At 38.8% G+C, this 22327-nt stretch overlaps 1 protein-coding gene and 1 long non-coding RNA gene across 3 annotated transcripts in view; both read right to left on the reverse strand.

Annotated features, from left to right (window-relative positions):
• LOC125253799 (TCDD-inducible poly(ADP-ribose) polymerase) overlaps positions 1-11578 on the reverse strand; it is a 29322-nt gene extending 17744 nt beyond the window's left edge. Inside the window, exons 1-2 of the mRNA XM_048167915.1 lie at positions 11398-11578; positions 8473-9344 (exon numbers count right to left, since the gene is read on the reverse strand). Coding sequence (XP_048023872.1) covers positions 8473-9320 — 848 coding nt within the window. The 5' untranslated portion in view covers positions 9321-9344; positions 11398-11578. The remainder of the gene's footprint in view (positions 1-8472; positions 9345-11397) is intronic.
• A 7712-nt stretch (positions 11579-19290) lies between these two features.
• LOC125254816 lies at positions 19291-21712 on the reverse strand. 2 transcript variants are annotated; one of them, XR_007181750.1, is made up of 3 exons: positions 21549-21712; positions 20491-20638; positions 19291-19585 (listed from the first exon to the last, which is right to left on the reverse strand). It is a non-coding gene; the product is annotated as an uncharacterized LOC125254816 (long non-coding RNA). The 2 variants fall into 2 exon arrangements; XR_007181751.1 differs by lacking the exon at positions 21549-21712 and adding an exon at positions 21095-21541.
• Between the last annotated feature and the right edge of the window lie 615 nt (positions 21713-22327).

Genomic DNA, 22327 nt, shown 5'->3' on the forward strand with positions numbered 1-22327 from the left:
GCAAATGTTTTGCCAATGCACGAGTTTACAGAGAAAACTGACCATAAAACGCAACACCACATGAAATAGATAATAAAAAGAGAACTGTTTTTGTTCATGTACTTATGTTTCAAGACTTAGTTTCACAATTTAAAAGCCATGTAAACAACCACATTTAAATGAAGGTTGAAATCCCCTAAATTACTCTTCTGTCTGCAGGCAGAAGTCAACAAATATGAGTCAAAAGATTGAAAAGAGATTGATTTCACTGCATTTACAATTAGTTGTTTCAATTTCATACACAATTTAGTGCAAATTTAATTTGAGAAACGCTAGTAACCGTCAGACTTTTCCAAAAGAATATTTGACAGTATGATTTAATTCTAACTTCTGTAAAAATAACCTGTGTGTACAGTGAAGTGAAGGAACTACATCAGAGAGAAATGGATTATAGAGTGCAACATTCGGGTTCTGGAAGTAAAAACATTCATTTTCTCCATAAGGATATTGATTTTGAACAATAACTTATAAACCTTTTAAAGACAGCCCTACTGTGAGCTACGAGGTTGTTAATCGATGGTATTTGCTTCCGTCAGACAGCATTATTTCAGCTTCATTTTTAAAATAATTGTTTAACATTGGAATTCCTGGTGAAAAACTACATTACCCATGATGCTGTACAGAAATTACACCATTTAGAGAGTCGAAACAAGCAACACTCTCCAAAACAGCTTGTTTGCTCCGCCCACTCCCATGAAGCACTGCGAATGATGTAATCGATCTTGTTACGCTCTAAAATGTTTGTATGTATACGCATATTTTGCAATGAACTTAAAATATATTGTTTTTATGCATATAATCAACGTTCTTAAATGAGTAGTTTTATATTTCTCCACCGTTTTAAATTTCATTATGCTGTTCGCAATGCTTCATGGGATTGTAGTTCTTTCCCTCATTAAAGCCACTAAGTACACAGTCTTGTACCTTTGCTTTTTTGTCCGATTTTCACAAACCTTTTTGCTTCAAATCAAAGTTTGTAGTGTTGTGATTCACCTCGAAGCTGATTCAAGAAAAATAACAACTTCCGGAACCAGCGCCTCTGAAAAAGCGGACGGGGACTGTTGCATATGAGGCGGAGACTTGGTTCTATCTGGTTGTTGATTGGATGGAGGCAGATCTGAGTACGAGCTTGCAGCTAATAGTATGAAAGGGGTGGGGTTTAGGCCGACTAAATTATGGGATAAGTCCAGCTTACATCACCAAAGAGAAGTCTGTCATTTCACCGGAAGATTACATTATGATATTTTGATTCAATTTTATGTCAAAAGTTCATACATGAATCATTCACAAGAAGATCATTAAAGGATTAGCCCACTTTTAAATACACTTTTCCTGATAAATTTACTCACCCCCATGTCATCCAAGATGTTCATGTCTTTTTTTTGTCAGTTTCAGTGCAGCTTCAAGGGCTTTAAATGATACCAGATGAGTAATAAGGGTCTTATCTAGCGAATCGATCGGTCATTTTCGAAAAAAAATACAACCGTTTATGCTTTATAAACAAAATATCGCATTGAACGTACTTTCCGCTTCCGCATTCTTCATAACGCTTACGCTGAATGTCCTACGCCTTCCCTATTCTACTTACGGAACGAACGCGGCGCCAGTTTTGTTTTTTTCCGTAAGTAGAATAGGGAAGGCGTAGGACATTCAGCGTAAGCGTTATGAAGAATGCGGAAGCGGAAAGTACGTTCAATGCGATATTTTGTTTATATTTTGTTAAAGCATAAACGGTTGTATTTTTTTTTCCGAAAATGACCGATCGATTCGCTAGATAAGACCCTTATTACTCATCTGGTATCGTTTAAAGCCCTTGAAGCTGCACTGAAACTGTAATTTTGACCTTCAATCTGTTGGTAGCCATTGAAATCCACTGTAAGGAGAATAATCCTGGAATGTTTTCCTCAAAAACCTTCATTTCTTTTCGACTGACGAAAGAAAGACATGAACATCTTGGATGACATGGGGGTGAGTAAATTTATCAGGAAAAGTGTATTTAAAAGTGGACTAATCCTTTAACTATAATAGATAGGGTGAATTTTAATTACATGCAAACTTTAAGGACTGAGAACAGTGACAAGCATATTTAACTGCTGTGTGTAAGGTCAATTCAGGTTGATTGGGACACTTTTTGCCATCGAGATGCCAGGGAAAAAGTGTCCCATTCAACCTGAATTCACCCTACATGACCAAATTGATTCGATTTTCGGCTTCGGTTTAACTTAGGCCATTCTCGTTACCCAGCACTTCTGCAAAACAGGGGAACTCGAGCCCAGCTGGCACACTAAAACACTATACAGTTCTGCTTTTCCAAAAGCTAAATCACGATTTTGCTGATTTCACCAGCTCTAAACGCACACACTCAGGGTATCGAAGAGAAACTGTGCTAAAAGGGTCAACGCTAGGGGAGGGAGGCGGCTGAAAGAGCGAACCAGAGAAAGGGAACGCATAAAGTGTGAAGGATTAGCAGCCTTTAAAAACCTTGTGCGCCACTGAGCATGCCCGAACCCAAAGTCTGCGTCAGGACTGGCATGTTCCACATACACGCTCCAATGATTAGCCTCTAACCTCTCCTGGCACATATGCTCCAAACGCCAGTAAAAAGGCACCTCTGGGCCAGCTGTGGTTTGCTGTGTCAGACGGTCGACTGGGGAAACAAAGCAGACCAGATCCAAGAGAGAGACATTTCATATTTCCACGCTCTACTGCCCCTCATTCCAAAGCACCAAAACACAGTGCGTTTTTCCAACCTTCTTAATCCCATAAAGGTAAAACAGCTCATTTTTCCGTGCTCAGCTTGAGCAGCCCGCATGCCAGCATTATTCACACCCAGCACCAGCGTCACAGTCTGAGAAGAATTAAACAAACACACACACTCACGTATGCACCTGATCACACACTACCTACCCTGAGATAAGGCAGTCACCTCTGCGGGTGGTAAACTCAGCAATGAGACACACTCAGCAAACAGATACAAAACACACACACAATGACACGCAGGGCAGCTGCAGAAGTCATATCAGTAACGTGCAAACTCCTTTTGAGGTTATATGATATATAGTTATACATTTACACACCGAAACAGACAAAACGTTTGACTGTCATGCTATTAAAGGGATGGACATTCTGTCATCATATACACACACACTCATGTTGTTCCAAACCTGTATGATTTTATTCTGCAGAAGACGTTTTGGACATTCTTCATGTTTTGGACCCCATTGACTTTCATTGTATGGACATAAAAAACACTAAGACATTTATGTTCCGCAGAAGAAAGAAAGGTTTGAAACAACATGAGGGTGAGTAAATGATGAAAGCACATTTGAGCTTCCATATTTGATGTGCTCTATGCATGCGTGTTGATCAATGTTTATGTGAATAAAAGCCTAAATTAAATAATGTCTCTTCAGAAGACTTGGATTAAATGGCTCGATTCACATGCATTTCTTTCACGATCACTTTTTGAAGCACCAAAGTTTTGGTGTAACAGTCTTTTAAAGGAAGGACCGAAATATATTCAAAATATCTTGTGTTTCAAAGATTTCTGGGTGAACTGTGCCTTTAAATGAATACCAGCAATGGTTAAAGGTTCAACCAGGTGACTTTTGGACAATTTATAGCTTACATTGGCTTATGATTAAGCATTTTAATCCCACAACGCACTGACTGCAGACTGCAGCCAAGAAAAGCTATTCAACAGATGACTGATTCCCATCACAAATATGTCTAACACTTGAAGTTGAACAGCTTAATCCGACCAAAATATATCACTCCTGAATTTATCAATGAAGCTGTCTATGCTATCTAGTTTTATTGCGTATTGGAAGAACGTACCTGTCACTGAGCTAAAATAATCAGGTGCGAATAGACATTTCTGGCACACGAGCTTCCATGACACAGGTCCAAAAAAACAAGCGCTATCATTTAGTAATAACGTAATATCTACACGGAAACTCTGCTGTAATAAAGTCTCTGACTGACAGCTGATTATGAAGTGCAAAGGGCTTTCCATTCTTCCTCTTCAAGATTTAAGGGAATAAATCAACCTCAATCAACACTCAACTTCTCATTTTTTGTTTCCATTCACGGAGGACACGCTACAGAAGAGCTGAGGGCAAATAAAAACTCTCGTTTCCCTCTTGCACTCATGTGTAGGAGAAGAAAAAGTCTCCAAAAACTCTCAGGATGTTCTGGAGGCCAGGGACTGACGGGACGTGCCCTGCTGGTGCACTATGCGGGACTACGACGGAACTGTTTGTTCAGACAATCCAGACGCTATTTGGTTCTTTTTCTTTGTCTTTGTCCCTCTCAGCAAGAGAGAAACGCATAAACATACTTCAGCTGCAAAGTTTGGCAGCTTTTGTTTATGTTAGAAAGCAAATTTGAAAGAGAGAACAGAGCTCTTTATCATCACACACAACACTTTGATAATTGAATGAAAGAGGAAAAATATACCCAGTCTGAATGCTGTTACAATGGTAAAATGATGGTACTACCATTGTACTTTAAAATATATACAATCCCCCTCGGCAGTATTATGGTATAATATGATAATACTATCAAATATATCATGGAAATAATTCATATTGGGTACTTCCAAGAATACAACAGTAAAGTATCAGATGACACTTCAATGTATACCATGGTACTGAAATTCATGTATCATGGTATTTACTGCAAGAATACCATGTCCCTTTTTGTAAGTCAAAGTACTTTTTATGAGTGGGCAATATGCCGGTAGACACGATTAACTGGTGGAGATTTTGAACTATCGTCTCCACCACGATTAATTCAAAGGCTTATTATTTGAATGCGTTTTTAAGCCTTGCAGTTTAAAAACAAGCGATTTAAACCGCTCAAGTGCAATACGCAGCGAAAGAGGATTTATTTCGGTTTCTAAGCACGCACACCTGAAGCATGCACATATAAAGCTGCTGCTCATACAGCGTGCGAGTACTGAACTGATTTCTTTTTGCCGCCGTATTGGGCTTGAACAGTCAAATACACACGCGTATGTGTCAAAATGGCAGAGTATCCTCGTAAACACAGTTGTTTATGTCGTAATTAAATGTAAACAAATGAAAAAGTAAGCGCACGTGTATCAGTATATTAGATCAGTGCATTCGGTCATAAAGTGACAGCAGCTTAAAGGTGATAAAGAGGATCTTTTCATCGACTGAGAAACCAAAGACTGTTAGTGAGTTTTTGAAATTAGCGCATGCGTAAGAACAACCCCCCCTCCTTTCGAGGGAACGCCTCCCAAAACTCGTGCACGAGTATTGGAAAACGAGTGTTTACCACCGGCATTCGCTGTGTCGTGTTAGTGGATTCATTATGTCGGACTCACCGCAGGTAACTCATAATCTGCAGTTGTTACTCCTGTCTCCTGACAAAAACATTGCATGCGGCGCCTGTGGAGTGTGGAAAGTTACTGGAGCGCGCAGCCGTGCACGTCTCGCACAAGGAACGTCACGGCAGTGATTGACAAGCCAGAGGGCCAATCGTTTACGCGATGATCGCGTAAACGATTGGCTGATGTTTTTAAGGCCCTACCTCGTGCACAGATGATGTATATTAATATTATTCCTTTCAGTGCACCTAATAAATAGTCTTTTATCAGTTAGTAAAGACAGTTTCAAGTAATATTGCAAAAATGTATAAAACAAAACATCCTCTTTAGCACCTTTAATATATCTGCTGCCGTCTGTGCTATTGATGTTAATCTCATTGCTCTTGACTGAACCACTTTTGTAACTTTAATTTGAATAAATGTACATTTAATTTACATGCAGTGATTTTGTACATTTGATTACTTTATACAGTTTATGCAGTAGCCTATTTCTATGCCTGTCTAGCGCTTGATGTTTTTCAGATAGGTCTATTTCATTTGTGTCTTTGTTCTGTTGTAATTAGTTTCTTTGTTCCTGTTTTATCACTGACTGTTTACTTGTCTTCAGTGAGCGTGAGAGGGTTTTTTTTTATGTTAGTTAGGCTAGTATTCATTTTTTGTGATACTGAAATTGATATCAGCAAAAATAACTATATTGTTATTGCGAAATAGAATGAATCATTTCGTGATATAAGAGTTTGATCGTATCACGCACCCCAATGACTGTACCGTGTTCATTAACATGCTTCATTACCACAGCACATTCTTAAAGGTGCAAGAGAGAAAGAATCCAGGAAGAACAAATTTTATGAGTCAAAGTGACGTTGAAGAGTAAAAAGTCAAGAGACCTCACCCATGTGAATAATTTCATGGCCCGTCTAAGGCGTTATCTCCTTTCTCACACACGCAAACACACATGCAAACACCTTGGTTTCAGGTCACCGTGCCCTTGGTGCACACTGAGATTGTGTGACAAACACACTCATCTCACCCTCAGCTGCTCCCATGGAGACCAAACCGTCAGGTCAAGGGTCACAGCTCTCACGCATTGCAGCACAATGACACAAAAATGAAAAACTTTTCATCAGGCAACGGCTCATCCGTTTGTTAGGATAAGAAAGTCCTTACCGAGAACCAATGTAAACAGTAACAGCCTGACAAGTGATCTTTTAAAAAACAGACCCAAAGTATTTGGACAAAAATGATTAGCATTGCATTTAAAAACAAAACATCAAATCAAGATCTAAGAAGCCATACTGTATCATAATACTGTATCATAATTCTGTACTGTATCAAAACGTTTGATATTGTGTCTTGGCATTGAAAAATACAGTCGCCCAAAGCATTTAGACACTCAGTCAACAAACAAAATGTCAAACCAAGATATGAGAAGCAATTTTCATATCCATTTGCCTTTTGTTTGACAACCAGAAAGTGTCCAAATACTGTATCCTAATTCTAAACTGATTTTTCATTTAAAACCCTTGCCTTTTTCTAACATATTTCACTTGAAAAGTCCTCGTCTGCTATTTTACTTTCAAATAAATGCCATTAAGTTTAACATTGAGTCTTTGCATTCAAAAATACAGTAGTATTTGAAGATTTAGGAAGCCATTTTGGACATCTCTGTCTTTATTCGACCTTAATTCTGAACTGTTGGAGTATATGTGTTAACAACCCTTTCACTTGAAAAGTCCTTGCTATTTTTCTTTCAAATAAATGCCACTTAGCTTGATATATTTGAATCTAAAGCAATTACATTCAGTGCCCAATGGCGTCTGTCACATAAACCCTCTCATTTCTGCTCTGTAACATTACACAATGACTTCTTCTAGAGAGAAAAAAAAATCCCCCACACAAACAAAAAAGATGGGGGTCAGCAGAAAAGGGTGTGGTTTACAGGCTCTGCGGGTCTCACTTTACCCCTGAACCAGCAGGAGGTTAATGGTCGGCTTTAGCTATTAACATGAAACAGGTCACCGGGAGCCACGGTTCTGAAAGCACATGGGCTAATCGAGCCAACAGATACAGTTCAACTCCGTAGACAAAGACACCCTAAATAGTCGGCTGTCCCGCAGGAGAATTTCCATGACAAATCGACAATGCTATGTTCAAGAAGGAAGCAGCCAGGAGCTGCGTCACGGTGAGCGTTAAAATCACTGTCTCTTTTGCTTTGTCATGACCAAGTGCACTTCCTTTCGCGCACCGCTTTTGCATACAGATCAGGCTTGGGACCTAAACAAGACTCGCGCAAACAAAAGGGCCCCTTTGTTTAGGGGAAATAAAAAATCTTGCTGGGTCGAAGCCACTATGATTTCAGCTCAGAGGCAAAAATTGTGCCAACGACGATCGGGAAGTCTAAGGCTGTTTGTGTGCATGTGTGAGTAAATGATCAATAAAATAAAACAAAGGCATTTACTGAGACGAAATGTGCGTGTGTGTGCATGAAAAAAGCTAACGTGGGTGGGTGAGCGTGCGCATAATTGCACGCGTCTCTAAAGTTCGTTTATTTGCGTGATTGAGAGCAAGTCTGCGTGTGAGCCCTTCTCTGTCTGAGCGACGAGTGCGTGTGACCGCCCGAGCGCAAGCCGCAGCGAGTGGGAGCGTGCGCGTGTGTGTGTGTGCGAACTAAGCAGAGGCGGGTCGTGCAAGTTCACGGCTTACAGCTGTCGGTACGCTTCCACATGACAGGCAAGCCAACGGAAGGCTTATAGGAAAGATGCAATCTCTTAGTCACATATACCTCATCCACAACACACAAGGCGACTTCCTGTCACGCACTGCGCTCTTTCACTCTCCTTCAATACACATCACTGAAAAACAACAGCCTCGGTTGGTTTGCTGGTCTCTCTGGTTGGTTTCAGAATGGGTTTGGCCAGATAAGACCAGTCAACCAGACTGGTTTAGGTGGGTTTTTCCAGCAGGGACCGATTTAGTCTGAACTACATGCCTAGCTTTGCTCTACTTACTTGTCTTTATCGGGTGAAGCATAAATGATTGAAGTTGCTCAAGAGCTTTCAATGAAAACCACAAGCACTTACAGAAACTTAAGTCTGACATGTTCGTTGTCAGGGTTGCAATAAAGCCTCTCCAGTTGTTCTTGAGAGTCGTCCGCTATGCTCTGCCAGATCTGCGTCTCTGCTCTGCGGATTTGCCAGTGGTAAGGTAAAACGGTGTGATGATGGGCACAGTCACTGCCATAGATGCAAACGCCCTGGAGGAAATCCACACAGATCGATACAGCATCCCCTTGATGCGTGTGATACTGGAGCTGGGTCAGGAGTTCAAACACTAGATCCAAAGAGGCCTCCTCGCTTTTATCCTGAAAGATCTCGCCCTCTTTGATGGCGAGGCAATTTGCACCCTGCAAAGTCTCAGCGGTGTAGATGTCATTTAACTTCGACCCCGAAGCATCAGAGGAGGGCACCGCCTCGACGCGCTCCTGGGGTGGGAAGCGACGCTCATTAGCGTCTATTGACACCCGCTGAATATCCGTCACCTTCTGTTCCACCGCGAGCTCGCTCGCGGCCACGACGGCGTCCGCGCTCTCCTCCTCCTCCTCGTCCTCCTCCTTCAGGCACACCTGACTAATCCTCGACTGCTTCTCCACGGCAGCGGTGCATATATTCCGCTGAGGCCGAGGCGGGTTACGTGGAACGAACACTCCGTCCCCTGATACTAGAGCATCGGAGTTTAATAACGTGCTCAAAATAGGGTCCTCTAAAGCGCGTAAGCATTTCGCGTCCAGTTTTCTCTGTGCGTGTTTCTTTTTGAAGTAGGGCTTCACTAACGGGATCTTGTCGGGGAGTCCCATCTGCTGCTCGGCGAACTCTCCGGTCTCCATGGGGAGAGCTAAAGCGGGCTCGGCGGTGTCGACTGCCTCCTGCATGGTGCAAAAACGTCTCCACGACACCTATGCAAAAAACAGAGCAACAAGAGTAAATTGTCTGTGAGCAGAAAACAAAATGGATGGGGGTTCTCAAATATGCATTGTTTTAAAAAATGATTGCGCAACCACTACAGTACTATTAAACTTGTCTTGTCAGTGCAGCTAGACAGATGCTATATATTGAATAAAAGCGGCGTTCACCTACTATAGCAACTTTACTCTGCTGGAGCGCTTCCCATTTAGATAAGTACCTGACATCGTATAATCAAAACATTAGCATTAGCCATTATTTAGGCTTTCACTGACTATAGATTTAAAGGCACACTATGTAGTTTTCCACCACTAGAGGTCGCCTATTCGAAACAAAGGCTTGATGGCACCGAGATTGAGCGCGGATTCTAGGGAGACGTCGTCTTTTCCTCACAGCCGGTGGAAAAGAATCTGGACGGGAGATTATTAATGTTACAGCGCTCTTTATCATATTAGATACATTTGAGTGTGTTGAAAATGATGTTAGTTATTCTGCGTTCAGTCGGCGGCTGCTATGAAACTGCAGTATGCACTGCAGTATGCTAGATCGATATTAGTCATGGTAAAACATGGTCCTCAAGAAAACAAGATTCAAACAATAAGAACGGTTGATAACAATGATTAGTTTTCTGTCTATAAATGTATCCAAACAGTTGTTCCCTTGTCTAATAAAACATAATATATTAAAGCATCTCTGGTGTTTCCATGGTTTCTACAAAATAAAACCGGAAATCGAGGGTAACGCAGGTATGATGTCATTGATAGGTGACGCTATGTAAAAATGACTGATTTTGATTCTTGGAAACGTCTGGGATAATGTAAGCAGCCTGCACAAGTCAACAAAATATATAACAATGTTCTAGTGGTTTTTGGATATTTTAATCCAAAAATCGTACATATTGTGCCTTTAAACGTTTTGTTTTAACACGTATTTATTCTACTTAACTAACTAGAGATGTCAAAACACACTTTTGGGTTGCACAAGATTAAAATTACTAACTATTTATTTTAAAACCAGACTCCCGGAAAGTCATTGAATAATTCACACACCGTCTAATTTTATCCAATTGTTGTAATGCATACTATGTATGTCGCGTGACTTGCGCGCACCAGTGTTAAAAATGACACATTAAAACCACCATTACATCGCATTAGTCATTTCTTTATTAGGCGTGATGGCTTGCGCTATCAGCTCGTTTCGTGACGGGCATTAAGGTGACTGATAAATACTCTTTATTGGGCGTAAGCTGAAACCTTTCCTTTCTCGAGAAGAGAGGAGGTGGCATTAGAGAACAGAAAGTTTCTTTCAAGACCCCCCTTCCCCCATCACACTGTAAAACAATGTTTATTATTATGATAACAACATCGTTCTTTCCATCCATATAATCTGTAACAACCGGTCATTTTACGCGCTTTAACGCGTTTTAGTCGTTTCAACAATAGGTTACTTTCTTTAACCATAATTCAATTCAAAGATGTATCTTAATGCAGCTTATATCTTTAAGTTTAATTATACATTTAAAGCAGCAATCAAATGTAAGCTTTCGTTTTTCTTTTACGGTGCATCAACACCGACCAAAAGCAGCGCATTGTGATTTAATGCATCCAAGGTTATAAACAAATAGCATAAATACCAATATTCGTCTTGTTTTATCCTTTGCGACCGTTTAATTACGCTTCTCCTCGCGATAAAAATCAGTCAAACGCAAGCCAAACGATCTCTCGGGAGTATTTTGATGGCTTGATCTAGATACATGGAGTTGGGAGCGTACGTGCCAGTTGCCAATAGCTGCTCGTTCGAGTTCGCACGTACTGCCTGTGTTAAAGCGATCACTGCCCACTGCGGCGCCTGGCCCCCATTCTTCCACAAGCACACGAGTGCGCTACATTACGGCCAGATCTACCACTACGCAACGATTGGGTTGAACTCAACGATTTCTTAGAGCCTTTTACCCGTGCGCAATGCAGACGCAGCGCTCCGTTTCCACTCAGTGGACTAGACTCGGTTAAACGCCATATATATATTCCAAATCCTTTCCAAATGTACCTGTAAAACTTCCCGACTCCTTTGATGCTACTGTCGAAACCAGTAGCCCGTCCCGGTGAATGCGCACTCCTCTCTCATATAGGACAGACAAAGCGTTAATCCACAAAGCGAAGCGTCCGCGTCCGTCTCCAGTAGCGTCTGAGCGGCTCGCAGCTGTTGCAGAACACAAGCGCGATAAGACTCGCTCATCCAATCGCAGCGCGAATGGGCGGAGCTTTGGCTTGCTGGAACGGAGGAAAAAAATCAGGAAGTTGTCCGATGCGTGCATGTGTTTTGACTCACCCCACTAGTTTGCTTATGCCAGAATTCGTCAGGTGTTGTGATTATATATGGCTTGAGCTAGTTCGTGTTTTTTTCACGTACTTTTAATAGAGAAGTGTTGGGTTGGGTCTAACCCTACATGCTCTTAATTAACGTTACTGAGTATACATATTTGTGTAATTACACTGTAACAAGGAAACCATAAATAAATGTAGCCAAATATTGTCCTGGGATATGACCCACCATTTGGAAACTCCTGCCATAGATCATCACACCGTGATGTGTCACTGTAATGAGGTGAAAGGTTGTTCACTGCATTATGACACAACCTGTTTTCAGAGCGAACACCGTGCTACTTTACACCCTCACTTAAACAAACTGCATATGAATTCTGAAACAAGCACCCCTGCACACAATTTAGGACAGTAAGTAGATACACACTTGACCACAGTACAGAGGGTGTCGTCATTCCCAAAATTTGCAAAATTATATATGCCTTTAAAAGGAGTAAAAAGACACAATTGCATGGCTACGCCTCTGTGACCAAGTTCACATTGTACCTCGCCCAAAACACGTTCTGTGTCCTGTGAATAGACATGTCGGTACGAGCCCTCCCTCACAGCGGAATCCACAGTGAAATGGAGTGACGTCTGTGCGTTCCCATGAGAGCAGCTCTGTTCTTTACACTCTTAATAATCATCATTTGCCCTCTTGGGTTATAAAATCTGCTAACCTGGCATAAAAAAAATCCAACAACAGATGATGAGAACAATACATATTAAAAGTTTTATAATAACACCACATACAATGGAACTTCTTCCATCACAGTGTGTTCCATTACGGAATGGTGACTTTGCTAATGATACATAATTGCTACATATTAAAAAGGAACTTCTGCTTATTAATTTGGAACTCAAATCTACTTTATGTGCCACTGAACCACCTCTGAAGTAGGTCATCTTTGACACTAATAATAAAGGCATTACCATGCAATAACAAACAACTGTTGTAACAAATCATTCACACAGAATGCGGTTTTGCCTCCCACTGCACTGCGTTTCAGTGTGAACGTGAACATTTTAAAATGCAAAACACATTCAATGTGAACAGCCCCAGGGGATCATGCTAACCGTCTGCAGTTTTAGAAATGCGCTGTGTCATGAGGGTTACACTTGATGTGAAGGTGATGTTTGTAATAACTACTAATTAATAACTACATGTTCTTACTTTAGGGTTAAGGTTTAGGGTTAGTTAGTAATAAGTTACCGTTATTACTATAGTAAGTGCACGTATCGTGTAACTATAAACCGACACGAGTCGCAAAAATCAAACACGTCCGTCTAGTGTGTGTTTATACATAAAATAATGGAAAAGCAGCACCGTGGAATGGAAAAATGCATACAGCCGATACATTCTAAAAAGTGGGGGGTTAAAAATAACCCAAGTTGGGTTAAATATGGACAAACCCAGTGATAGGGTTAAATGTTTGCCCAGCAGGGGTAGTTTTATTTAACTCAACTATTGATTAAAAATTACTATATGGCTGGCTTAAAATGAACCCAAAATATGTTGTTAATATGTTTCATAAATGAACATTTATTAATACGTTTAATACATAATAATCAAATAATAAACATTTATTAAATTGCTTATTAATATATGTTCAGCTTTTGATTATTATTGTTGCCTCTAGTAATTATGTGTCTGATTTTTAATTTCCAACCTATTTTGGATTCATTTTAAGCCAGCCATATTGTAATTTTTAATAAATAGTTGGGTTGAATAAAACTAGCCAGCAGGTTGGGTCAAACATTTAACCCAATCGCTGGGTTTGTCCATTTTCAACCCAACTTAACCCTGCATTTTTTAGAGTGCAATATGTTTAAAAATAAATATTAAGAGAAATACTTATTTGTAAGCACTTTTTTTGGAATTGAATGAAAGAAATTAAGTCAAATGAACATTATTTTTGCATTCTCCGCCATCTTGAATATTCACTCTTGGTTAAAAACAACCCAAGTTGGGTTGAAAATGGACAAATCCAGCGGTTGGGTTAAATGTTTGACCCAACCTGCTGGGTAGTTTTATTTAACCCTACTATTGTTTAAAAAATGACTATATGGTTGACTTAAAATGAACCCAAAATAGGTTGGAAATTAAAAATCAGACACATAATTACTAGAGGCTACAATAATGAACATTTATTAATAAGCAATTTAATAAATGTTTATTGTTTAAATATTATTAATTAAACATAAATAAATGTGCATTTATTAAACATATTATCATTTTAAGCAAGCAATACAGTCATTTTTAAACAATAGTTGAGTTAAATAAAACTACCCAGCAGGTTGTGTCAGACATTTAACCCATTTTCAACCCAACATCGTTTAGAGTGTTTCCCTAAAATCTCTTCTTAAACTTCATAAACAACCTACTCATGTCTGCTTGAAGGATGTCTGAGACTCTGACCTCGTGACCTTGTCCTTGTCGAAGGCATGTGCGTGAATGGCTGCTTGAGGTTTCTCTACAGAGAGATTTTCTTCAGGCCTGTGAGCTCCTGGGATTTCAGTGGGGGGTTTATGAAAAGAGGTGGAGATTGAGAGGCAGGTGGCGGTGGCAGAGCTGACCAAAACAAAAAAAGCTTCCGTAGTGATTTAGCCCGGAGAGGACAGGAAGGAGGGAACAATACCCTGTTCTTGAGTTGCAGCTCTGCCTCCCTCCCTTTCTCTGCCCTCTTCTCTCATCTGCACATGACCAGGTCACCCAGTGTGCACTCACAATGTGCTGATCAAAGCCCTGGGTTTGATCTGGCAGGCTCTTGTTGGGGCCACCAGGGATGCAGGAAAATTGAGGCTAAAGGTCGCCTGAAACATCTTCAGAGCCAAAGTCATGTATCTGTTTCTCCCTTGAATGAGGTTCACCTCCCTTTAGGGCTTTTACCTCTGAAGGTTTCTGTTACGCCCTGATCTAAGAACGGTTTCTGCCACTAACGTTCTTATCTATATTTTAGCAAGTGAAAGAGCAAAAGTCTCAGATCAGTGCAAAAGGGCACATTTTTCCAGCACCAATGAAGGGAGATGGACATGAGCCAACATGTAGCTTTAAGTAGCAGAGGAAAGAACAGGAATTTTAATGACCCTACAAAAACCCGCCCAGCAGGTTGTCATCTCACAAATGCCACAGATGTCTCTAAAGAGACAGCAGAGAGAAGTGTAAAAGAAGCTGAAAACTAGCTCTGGGTGGTTTGAAATCAGTTAGGAATATGAAACCGAACTGGGCATTCTCTTAACACTTGGTCTAATTCTTCAAATAATCATAGCTCGTATATGTTTTATATCAGGAACTCTGTTTTGTAACAGTTGACATTGACGCCACTGGAACGAACCGTAAAGAAACAAGCATGGAAAAAAAGAATGCTAAATCTTGACACATGATCTGAACTAATGCCTAATGACACATTAACCCATGCAATTGATGACAAACCTTCTGATAGCTCAAAATATTGACACCAGAGGTGTTATACTTCCATAGAAACCTACCACCAAGTTGGGCTGAAAACGGACAAACCCAGCGGTTGGGTTAAATATTTGCCCAGTGTGCTGGGCAGTTTTATTCAACCCAACTATTGTTTAAAAATGACTATATGGCTGGCTTAAAATGAACCCAAAATAGGTCGGAAATTAAAAATCAGACACAAAATTACTAAAGGCAACAAGGTGAACATTTATTAATAAGCAATTTTATAAATGTTTATTGATTAATTATTATTCATTAAGGCCCGTTCACACCAAGAACGATAACTATAACGATAATTATATATTCGCGTCCACATCAACAAACGATAACGGTCTGTTTATTCTAAGCTCACGCGCTGTGGTTTTAAAGTGTGTACATGTTTTTGCTGTTCTTGTTGCATTTACATGGTTTTAACCAGCAGATGTCCTCGGAATGCAATGTTTCAAGTGAATAGCTAGCGTAATCGATCTAATCTAAGTGAATGAAGTCAATATAGTGGAATAAAAACAACACCTAGTCTTTTTCACTGCAATTTCAAAGGAAGCAACTAGCGTTGGATATCTGAGGTAATTTTATGTTTCACTGTTTGCTAGCCTGGCATAATGATCTCATCATTAACACTTCTCACCATTTATTCAGACGGTATGACCGATTGTTTTCAATATGTCCATTTTCTTTCAAGGATCCTTGAAAAGAGGGATTGACTTGTCAAACAGTGGTGGCTTTTTCGGCAGTTAACTTCTCCGCAATGTCGTCTGCCATTTTAAATGCACCAGGCCTTGAATTAAAATGGATTCTGATTGGCTGTCAGTGTTTTATCGTTCAAAAATTGGAAAAAAACGTTCTGAAAGTGTTAGCTTTAGCGTTAGCATTATAGTTGTGGTGTGGACATTGCTATTCTTTTATATTTAGAAAGATTTTTAGAACTATATCTTTATTGTTATCGTTCTTGTAAATGTCAATTTATTAAACATATTAATAAATCTTAATTCTCAACATAATTTGGGTTTATTTTAAGCAAGCAATACAGTAATCTTTAAACAATAGTTAAAGAGTTACTACCCAGCGGTTGGGCAAACATTTAACCCAACCACTGGGTTAAAACAACCCATTTACTGGGTTAAAACAACACAATCGCTGGGTTTGTCCATTTTCAACCCAACTTGGGTTCTTTTTAACCCTGTAGAGTGTACAGAGAGGAAAAAATATACACATTTACATCTAAGTCTAGACGTATGATCAAATAATTTAATGACCAGTCACCATCTAGGTGGCATTAGTGTTTGTTTAGGGAAATGCCACAACACCTTGACTTTCATTTCTCCATATGTACCTTCATAAACTGTTCATAGGAAAGTTTACAAGACGCTCTATGACTACAAGCATTGATATAATCATGAGTCCGCTATTTTCCTTTCTCTGTAATGCAGTGAGGCTGTAGGGGTCTTAAGTTTCCTTTCTGTCCACCAAGTGAATAAGTGTGCCCTATGTTCTACTTTCCGTTCATGACTAGTCCTCCTGTGACAGGGGTTGAAGTACGTGGATCGCTTTTCCCGTCATCTACAAGGAATGTTTCTCTTACACCACTCGGAGCTCAACTGATTGTGAAGTGTACACAAACTGTGAGTAACTCAGTCAACAAACACAAATACAGGGTTTGCTTGTCAGCCTGATGGTGTGGTTTGAGGGCACCTCCAAGGCCAACTTCATATTTAGAAAATCACTGAAATAATCTTCTCGTCCAGACAATGTCCTGTCGTCCCTGGAGATAAGGTTGCATTTACCTGTCTGAGCTTCCCTGAAATGGAATTGACAGATCCAGTGCTATTCAGGGACTAAAATGTCTCCTGTTTTAGATATCTGAGGCATCTCTTTCTGACTCTGAATATCCCCCTGGACCCCTGCGGGACGCTCCAAGACGCTGAGCTCTTCAGATCCGCAACAAGCTCTTTCTGACAGAAGCACTGAAACGGGATAGGAAGACAAGCCTGAAAGAAACTATATTTCTGTATTTCCTGGAAAGGAAACAGATTCATGAAATGCAGGGAAATGAAATTAAAAATCAATCATTAGTAGAGGCAATAGTAACAATCAAAAGGTGAATATTTATTACACTATAAAAAGTGCTGGGTTGAAAATGGACAAACCCAGCGATTGGGTTAAATGTTTGCCCAACCACAGGGTTTTATTTAACCCAAATATTGTTTAAAAATTATTGTATTGCTTGGTTAAAATGAACCCAAAATATGTTGGAAATTAACATGTTTTAATATGTTTAATAAATGGACATTTTTTAATAAGTTTAATGAATAAGAATTAAACAATAAACATTTCTTAAATTGCCAATTTGATTATTATTGTTGCCTCTATACACTCTAAAAAATAAAACATTGGTTCAACAAAAAAAAAAAATATGTTAACGTTTTCCACTAGAATTTTTAACTTAAGCCAATTGGGAGAATTACATTAATTCAAAGCAATATTTTAAGTTGATCCAACATAATGTTTTAAGTAAGGTGAAGACGTTTTTTTGCCACAATAAAACGCATTTCAAAAGTAACATGAACTTAAAAATTGTCAACATGAATGCAACTATTTAAGTTGATCCAACATAATGTTTTAAGTAAGGTGAAGATATTTTTTTTTACCACAATAAAAAAACATTTCTAAGTAACATGAACTTAATAATTGTCAACATGAATGCAACTATTTAAGTTGATCCAACATAATGTTTTAAGTAAGGTGAAGATGGTTTTTGGACACAATAAAACGCATTTCTAAGTAACATGAACTTACCAAGCACCGTTTGTCACCATGATGGCAAATCTTCAAAAACCCACATTAACAGAAACTCTTCTAAATTAGCGTAACAAAACACTAATTACTGCTAAATCTCCCTTACCATTAATCTTGTGCAAAAAAACATTATATAACACTTAATTTTAGCATTTACTCTCCCTTTCAAGTGACATGGGCAAAGCATGATGGGAAATAGAAATCCCAGCCCAGTTTCACTTAACTTAAGTTCGTCTAAATTAAAAGAAGTGTTCATACAACTCAAAACAATGAAACGCGTTTACACGTCATCAGATTGTATTTTACATTAACTGAACTTAAAATTAAATACATTTTTGATTAACTGAAAATGTTAAACTATGACAAGTCATGATAGTATATCGAATCAATAGGCATAATTTGTGTGTCATCCAAGCTCAATAAAATAACAATTACAAGTAAAAAGTCTAACAGCATTTCAGAACTTGATTTTTTATTTCACAACAATATATATATATTTAAGTAATGACTAAAGGTCCCCTGAATTAGTTTTTAGAATGTACACTGTAAAAAAATATTTTCATAATTTGTTATCATAACATTTTTTCTTTTTCAAATCAATTTAGATCATTTATGTAGTTCAAAAAACATAATATTTTGAGTTTCTGTTGATTAAACCAATAACCTTCATTGTATTAACTCAAATTTTAATTTAAATTAACTCAAAATTTCAAGACAACACTGTTAAAAAATTACTGTAAATTTTACAGTAAAATACTGGCAGCAGGGTTGCCAGCCAGTTACTGTAATTTTTACAGTAGTGTTTCTGTAATTTAATTTACAGAATTTTACTGTAATCGAGAATACAGTAAAATTCTGTAAATTAAATTACAGAAACACTACTGTAAAAATTACAGTAACTGGCTGGCAACCCTGCTGCCAGTATTTTACTGTAAAATTTACAGTAATTTATATATTTTGTATACTGCATTTTTACAAAAAAATATATTGTATACTGCATTTAACATACTTCTTTAAATAGCAAATACACACATTCAAGTAGTTTAGTCAAGTAGAATATGTAAAATGCAGTATACAATATATTTTCCCTATTGCTTACTTAATGACTGGGAGCTGAATTTTAAATTTAATCTATTAACTGCATAAACTTTAAACAAATTTTAACTGCATAAAGTGTTGTATAATGCATAACTTAATTCACCCCCCTCCCAAAAAAAAAAAAAAAAGATATTTGATGCTTCTTAATCTTGAAAAACAGGTCAAAATGTAATAAATATATCTTTCAAATTTACATAAAAAAATGCCATAAAAGGTGTATTATTTTGAATTTATTTTTTATTTAGAAAATCATTTTATTTTTTAAAGGGACAAAATTTTGTCATGAAAATGTTTTTAAATTACTTATTGGCCATCATGGCCCTTCACACAAAGAAATACAATTATAACTATAACTTGACCAACAGGGTCATATAAAAACATTTCTTAAAACCCACATCACTTTTATCACTTCATGAACATACCAACATGGCCAAACAACAAGTCCAACAAACTTGCGATCAAAAAAGAACAATTCTGCTCCAGATGATGTTCCATCCCAGGATTCAAAGATAGGCTAGAAATATTGAAAGGAACAAAGAGGACAATACATTAGATATATTACAAAACATAATACTTTAAGGGTGCGTTCACACTTGTAGTTCGGTTTGTTTGGTTCATTTGGTCCGGACCAAAGAAGAAAAAAAAACATTTAGTCCTGGTCCGGTTAGCGTTCAGATTGGCAATTTTATCACCGAACCAAAAGATACCGAACCTAAAGGCACAGGGATACATTCACAACGTGATTGGTCGGATTTTATGACGTATTGCCTATTTTGAGACGGAACTTACCGAACATCCAAAACAATGCTGTTTGCCGAGGTAAACGCACTCGTTGTGTGTGCGTAGCGGGGCGTAGCCTGCATGTGATGGTATTTTGGCCAGTTGGGAACTCGTGAAGAGCTTATAAAATGTGTAAAGTAGTCAAAACACCGGCAGGAATCCATCCGTCACACACACAAACGATCTGCTGTGTGGAGATGCGCGTCTGATGCCTGTGATGAGAAAACTCGCGTCTATGACGAGAAAAAACGACATGCGTGAGGATTCTGTCCTTTTTAGGGTCTCATCTTCCTGTTTTTGGTTCGGTTACATGTCTTTGGTCCGTGTTGCGTTCATATATCATTCGAACCGCACCAGAGTTCGTTTGGAAGCGGACCGAGACCCATCTTTTCAGCGGTCTCGGTCCGCTTGTTTGGTGCGCACCAGGGTTCGGATGGCAGCGTTCACATATGTTCAAATGAACCGCACTAACCGAGCAACCGCACCAGGGTTCGTTTTAATCGAACCAAACATGACAAGTGTGAACGCACCCTAAGAGACTGATAGAGGGATGATAGATACAGTCAGATACAGATATAGAATAATAAAAGTATATAATAAAAGGAAAAATAGATCTTGGTGTGTGTGTGTATTTCTTACATTTCAGAAATTCCACTGAAAATCCATCACTTTGCACAGAAGAGTGTCCACATGTAGGTTGAACGCAACCCGTTTCTTCTGAACAGTCTGCCTGTTGTTTTAGATGGCACTTTTCCTTTCGTCTTTGTTCCTCTCTCCAGATAAATACCTACAAAGTGCATAAAGGATCAGGAATTCAGATTGGTTTTAGCTTTTGAGGCATGTAATCATGTTTATGAAATTATACCATGTGGTAGAGCAGTATTAGCCTACAACTCCAGTCCTGAATACTTACCTCCCAGAAAGTTTTAGATGTCCCACTAATCAACACCTTATTTAACTAATTTGTTTGCCAGGGTCAAATAGAGAGACATCTAAAACATTCACCCTAAAAAATAAATGTCTAATCTAGTTGAGAAACAAATAGTTTGTAGTTGTGTTAAAGGCCTCAATAGATATAAAATGTACATCTAAAAGACAAGTACAGGATGATCAGTTTATTCATATCTGTAATAGCACATTTCATTTCAAGTTAAAAAAGATTTGTTTTCGTAATGGTACGTTAATACATTAACTATACAAGGCAAACTGAAATCAAACAGAGATGTTAAAGTGTTTGTATTACCTTAAGTTAGCAAATGTCCACAAATACATCACATTGGTTACGTTAACAGCATGAAGCAGCACCATTTTGCGTGACACATCCTCCGTGAGCGGCCTGATCGCGTCGCGAGGCTTTTTCGTTTCGGCCCGTGTTAACAGATGACTGTCTGCCTGTACAAATGTGATTTAACGTTACGCCATAAAATAATCACGACCAAGTGCGCTGATGAACACGAAGTTCTCGTGAATTCCAACTGTTTCTAATTATTAATTTTCGGCCCACAGCCGCTATGCTAAAGCGCCGGGGAATGTGTGAGATCCTACCGCGACCGCGCTGAGGAAAACCCCGCGCAAGTCTGCTTCGCGCCCCGCGGACGGAGGATGCGTCAATCCGGGGTTACCAATATGAATCGCGAATGTAAATACATACATGTTTACCAAAGACTGAGGGGGAAATGAAATAATAAGTCACTTACCACAGTTGTAAATCACTCCTCTTGCTGCTACTCGAATCTTGACCGTTGGAGATCCCACAATGCCTCTGTATATTTGAAATTTACAGCAATATTCTGTAAATTTGATTCAAACCGCCACGCCCCCGGAATTCATTGCAATTTACAGCAATATGCTGTATTATTAAAATACATCCATCGGCTGTAAAATATTGCTGTAATTTTTACAGCAATTCATTACAGTGAACCAGGGAACTTACTTTTTTAAGTTAAACCAACAATTCTTTTTTACAGTGTTGTAATTATGTGTCTAATTTTTTAATTTCCAACCTATTTTCAGTTCATTTTAAGCCAGCCATATAATAATTTTTAATAATAGTTGGGTTAAATAAAACTACCCAGCACGTTGGGCAAACATTTAACCCAACCACTGGGTTAAAACAACCCAATCGCCATTTTTTAACTCAACTCTGATTATTTTTAATCCAGAACAAATAAATAACGGACACAGATGACAAAAAGGTACCAAAAGATGATAGAAGGATGACTTAGGTTAATACAATTTTTTTTTTTGGACAAAACAAAGAAACTATATTCCTGTATTTCCTGGAAAGGAAACGGATTCATGAAATGCAGGGTGTAAAGGAAACGGAATGAACCCCAGATGGACAACATGCTTGCGATTTGAGCAAAAATGGGCTGTTGCCATAGCAAAGTTTTCTGGTTGCTTCCTCTTCATTATGGTGCACACTGACCGCAAGTTTCATTTGATTCAGGAAAATGTTGTGTCCCCTCAACCCCTT

This window comes from Megalobrama amblycephala, linkage group LG19 (genome assembly GCF_018812025.1).
Source record: "Megalobrama amblycephala isolate DHTTF-2021 linkage group LG19, ASM1881202v1, whole genome shotgun sequence".
Classification (NCBI taxonomy): Eukaryota; Metazoa; Chordata; class Actinopteri; order Cypriniformes; family Xenocyprididae; genus Megalobrama; species Megalobrama amblycephala.